Source organism: Ichthyophthirius multifiliis, assembly GCF_000220395.1.
Source record: "Ichthyophthirius multifiliis unplaced genomic scaffold scaff_1120509249907, whole genome shotgun sequence".
Lineage (NCBI taxonomy): Eukaryota > Ciliophora > Oligohymenophorea > Hymenostomatida > Ichthyophthirius > Ichthyophthirius multifiliis.
The window spans coordinates 1681-6593 of NW_004087169.1; the positions used below are offsets into that span (position 1 = coordinate 1681).

General features: G+C 16.8%; 3 protein-coding genes across 3 annotated transcripts, besides 13 other annotated features; all 3 read right to left on the minus strand. All coding sequences in view use genetic code 6, as the record gives it.

Moving 5' to 3' along the window:
- The first annotated feature begins 114 nt into the window (after positions 1-114).
- Positions 115-162: a microsatellite.
- A 172-nt stretch (positions 163-334) lies between these two features.
- Positions 335-1587, minus strand: IMG5_041930 (protein kinase domain protein; the record flags this gene model as incomplete). Its single annotated transcript, XM_004037669.1, has 3 exons — positions 335-581; positions 749-1261; positions 1320-1587. Coding segments are annotated over 3 exons (1028 nt in total), but the record flags the coding sequence as incomplete, so codon positions are not given.
- Positions 357-458: a microsatellite.
- Positions 398-496: a microsatellite.
- Positions 1553-1595: a microsatellite.
- A 131-nt stretch (positions 1596-1726) lies between these two features.
- Positions 1727-1761: a microsatellite.
- Positions 1762-1909: 148 nt separating this feature from the next.
- Positions 1910-1980: a microsatellite.
- Positions 1915-1980: a microsatellite.
- Positions 1981-2090: 110 nt separating this feature from the next.
- On the minus strand, positions 2091-3325 carry IMG5_041940 (n-terminal domain protein; the record flags this gene model as incomplete). The annotated part of the gene is made up of 2 exons (XM_004037670.1): positions 2091-2971; positions 3217-3325. 2 exons carry the CDS (start codon positions 3323-3325, stop codon positions 2091-2093), a joined length of 990 nt encoding a protein of 329 aa, XP_004037718.1.
- Positions 3326-3601: 276 nt separating this feature from the next.
- Positions 3602-3635: a microsatellite.
- A 254-nt stretch (positions 3636-3889) lies between these two features.
- Positions 3890-3952: a microsatellite.
- Positions 3909-3947: a microsatellite.
- A 54-nt stretch (positions 3953-4006) lies between the features above and the next one.
- IMG5_041950 (hypothetical protein) lies at positions 4007-4837 on the minus strand (the record flags this gene model as incomplete). Its single annotated transcript, XM_004037671.1, has 2 exons — positions 4007-4417; positions 4478-4837. 2 exons carry the CDS (start codon positions 4835-4837, stop codon positions 4007-4009), a joined length of 771 nt encoding a protein of 256 aa, XP_004037719.1.
- Positions 4100-4129: a microsatellite.
- Positions 4125-4200: a microsatellite.
- Positions 4232-4264: a microsatellite.
- Positions 4838-4913: the final 76 nt, after the last annotated feature.

Below are 4913 nucleotides of genomic sequence, written 5' to 3' on the forward strand. Positions count from 1 at the left end.
TAATTTATGTTGTTTTCATATAGAATAGCTATTTCATCATTATTATTTTAATTATTAAAAATTTTATTAAGATTTTATTTAAAAGAATTATTTTTAATTATAAATTCTTTTTTATTAATTTAAATATTATTTTTAATCTTTAATTATAAATCTTATTATAATTAATTATTTTCGAGATTTTTCGGAGATTCTTTTTATTGATTTTAAATATTATTAAGAAGTGGATTTAAATATATTTTTTCTAAATGTAATTTCGACTATAATTATTAATTTTTTGAATATCTATTTTAATTATGTTGTTACATATTTAATTAAGGAAGTCTAGTTCCAGGACTTCCAACTCTTTTTTAAGGTAAATTATTAATATTAATATTATTAATATTATTATTATTATTAATTATTATTATTATTATTATTATTATTATTTTTATTATTATTATTATTAGTATTATCATTATCATTTATATTTTTATTTTTTATTTATTCTTTATTTTTACATTAATTAATATTATTTTATTCTTTATTTATCTAGTTTTAATCAAAATTAGAAAATTAATCTATATTTTTAATATTATCTTTTTCTAAATTATTTTAAGGAGAGAAGAAACGTACATAATTTTATAGTTTTCTTATTTTTAATTATTTTTATATTTTCACTTCCTTTATAAAATCTTCAGTTCTTTTTTTAATTATATCACTTTCTTTTTTTATTTATAATAATACATAAACATTATTTTTATATATGTACCTAATATTTATTAAGCAGTTGGCCTTTTTAAAGGATCTACGTTTAAAATTTCTGCGAGTAATTTCTTTAATTCTTACGAATACTAATTAGGTATAGGATTATAATTTCCCCTAATAATTTTCATAACTAAAGCATGCATATTTTCTGATTCAAAAGGTGGCTTTAAAGCACATAATTCATATATAAGTATTCCTAGACCCCATATATCTACTTTAGTCGTATATGGACGATTTTCAATTAGTTCTGGGGCTAAATAATATGGAGAACCGATAATTGTTTTAGCTTTTTCATCTGAATTCGAGAGTACTTTAGAAATACCGAAATCGGCTATTTTTATCATTTAGTTTTTGGTTAGGAAAATATTCTAAGCTTTAATATCTCGGTGTATTATATTTTTTTAATGAATATAATTTAAACCACAACATATTTATGTTATATAGTCTAAAATTTGATTTTCGCTTATATTTTATTTATTATTTTTGACTTCTTTTATTTTTTAAGAAATATCACCACCTATATTTTTATTTTTTATTAAAAAATAATATGATTATTATTTTAATTATTTTTTTACATTCAGCATAATCCATTACTATACATAAACTACCGTTCTTTGTTTTATATGACTCGTGATATGTTATTATATTTTAATGGCTTAATTAAGAGAGTATTCTAGCTTCTTTATAAGCGTTTTACTTTTCCTAATCTGTCATATGGGATATATTTATTTATTTAATTACACAATTTTAATTGTCAATTGTTCTTTGGACTAAAAAGGCCTTTCCAAAAGAACCTTCACCTAGTAATTTTATTTTTTTATATTCTATTTGTTTTTATTTCATTTGTTTTTTTTGTTATATTACTATTAATTTTTTATTATTTTGAAAGTGTTTTTTTTTAATCAATAATACATAATAATGCTTTCTATATTATAATTTCTTTTATTTTATTTTTTTAGGAAAAAAAAAAAAAAAATACTAATTTTTTTTTTATTATTTTTTTTTTTTTTTTTTTTTCAATTTCATATTAATTTTATAATGTTTATTTTTTTTTTTAAAAAAAAAAAATTCTTATATTATACTAAAAAAGCAATCGAAATTTAATTAAAAGAAGGGCTTAATTAAAAAAATGTGTTTTTTGGATAATATAAATTACTTATTAATTTATATTATATATTATATATAATATACATTATATTATTTTATTATAATTAATATAATAATATATATTATATAATGTAAAATTAATAATACAATAATTAATATTTTGTATTAAACTAAAAAAAATATACAAAATAAAATAAAAGTTAAATTACTACATTTCGGATAATAAAAAATAAATATTTTCAAAAACTTTTATTTAATGCATTATTGTAAATTTCCCTTAGTCTATATTCCGCTTTATTACTATTATTTTATAAATTTAATATAGTTTAGATATCTAAAGGTCTCATATGGAATGATTTTTTATTTTTTTTCGCAAAACCTCTCAAAATGAAGTAAAATTTAGCATATTCTTATCCTTTTATATATAAACTATAATCAATAAAATTGACAAAAACTCTTTCCATTTCATTTAATTATTAAACTGAAAAATAAGGGAAAGCCTTCGAAAAATTATTGTTTTCAAAAGATTCATCATCCCAAATTTTAGACGCAAGAATCATTGCTGTAATTGTAATTTTTCTCCAGTTTAAATTGTTTAGGGAAAAACCACTATTTAATAATAGTCTTTCTATATAAATAAGGGTTATTATAGGAATTTCCCTTTCCATTTTACAGGATATGATGATGTTCTTGCAGTAGTTTTAGATTGTTTACTATTAAGGCTTTACTAAAAGAACATTATCAGGGTTATTTTCAGTATATGTTTTATCAAATAATAGTCTATTTTATTATTAATTGTTTGGAATTACAATAGAGTATCTTGATATAGTGGAAAACTTGAGATTTGTTGAGTATATATTATTATCATCTATATCTTCTTTTTAAAATGATGTATTTTCTTAATTTTCAGATGTACATATATTTTCCTCTAATTCTCCTTAATTGATTGTTTCGTAAATTTCTTTTTATTATTTTTAAGCTTCTATAAGATTATTTAAATTTAGATTATTTATTTGGCTTTATTTTATATGTAAATATGATTCTTTGAGTATGTTTTCGATTTCGTTTCGGCTTTTTTCGAATTCTAAACGGCTTTCGTTTTTAAAGGTTATATTTAGGTCTTTTTATTGGTTTTTCCATATATATTTATTGTTTTTTATTATATCTTGATATTTTAAGTGGTTTTCACTATCAATTATATTATTTTATATATTATTAGTATTTTCCTTTTTTTTTTTTTATATATTTAATTTTTTTTATTATTAACAAAAAATACGTGAATCATAGTAGGTTCTTCTACTGGATTTGTTGTTTTATTTATTGATATGTCTTTAAGTTTATTGACTATTTTTTTATTAGATTCACCTTATTCTATGTAATTCAATAAAATACAACTTAAGCAATATGAAAGTTCTTCAATATCTAAATTTATTATTGTAGATGTTAATTTTCCACCTTCATAGGATAAATACATATTTTTTATATTTTAATATTCTAAGTTAGGTTTTAAATCATCACAATTTTCGTTCTATATTTTTTGTTTATTATTTTTTTTTATTATTATTTAATTACTTAATTTTAATTATTTAAGATTTTTAGATTTCTCAATAAACGAGTTTCTTTATTTTTTAAAGTTAATCTTCCGTTTTGATCATAGGTAGATATTAAATATAAATCGTCATTTGCTTTTATTTTTTTGTTACTTTTTTATTATGAAATTTATCTTTATAGCCTTTATTTACTAATAGATTTACTATTACTTTTACTATTACTATTACTATTACCTATATTATTAGTTTATTTATAAAACTATTATATTTTTTTTACTATTTTGTTTTTAAATAATTTATTTTGTTTAATTGTTTCTTGATTATTATTAAGAAGTTAATTTCGGTTTAATTTTTTCTAAACTAACTTTTTTATTTATATGAGTTTAACTTTTTTTTATATCAGGTTTATTTTGTGTTTTTGAAATAATTTAATCATAATCAATATTATTTTAAGAATTCAAATTATTTTCCTTTTAATTTTCACTTAATTATTATTTTTATATATACTTTTATATTATTTTATTAAATTTTTTTTTTATATTTTTTAAATTATAAAAATACTTATTTTTCTTTTATAATTCCATTTATATTAAAAGTATATTAGTTCATTATTTTTTCAACATCTTTTTAAAAGGCATCTTCTTCTTAATTATTTGAATCAAATTTATTAAATTTGTTTATTTTATTTTATAAGGATTTTTATTTTTAAATTTATTTTTAAATTTATTATTATTATTATATTATTATTATTATTATTATTATTATTATTATTATTATTATTATTATTACTATTATTATTCTAATTAATCGCTTTAAAATTCAATATTAGTTTTATATTTTTATTTATTTATATTTTTAATTATAACGTTTTTTTATGAATTTATTTTATTTATTTTTTATTATTTTTCATGTTTTTGTATTTATTTCTCTTTTTCAATATTTTGTCCCTGACAAGGTAATATTTCTGATATATAACTTATTAGATTTATTAATTTAGTTGAATGTCCTGGTAGAACCTATAAATATTATATATATATATTAAATTTTTTTCTTTTTAAATAAATATACTTTTATACTATTAAATAATTGTTCAATATCTTTATTTGACAAATATGCAAATTTCGCTAAATCATACCCATATCCTCTCGAAATTAATTCTTTAGCATATTATTATAAATTAAACAACTTTAATAATCTATATAAAGGAATGATTTATATATTTTTTTTTTCTGTTTAATTATAATCGTTTATTGAATTTTATTATTCCCATATATTTGTTTCAAAGTTAGAGTTTTTTTATTACGATATTTAATTAGAATCATTAAAAGATTTATTTACTTTGGTAAATTTAATCGATGTTGTTTATAAAACTGGTTTAACATTTTATATTTTTTTTTGTAAACTTTATTTTTTTGTTGTTCTTCCCACTTTTTCATTCTTGCTTATTTTTATTTTTTTAATCTATATATTTTTATACATATATTATATTATATTTTATTTTATTTTATTTTA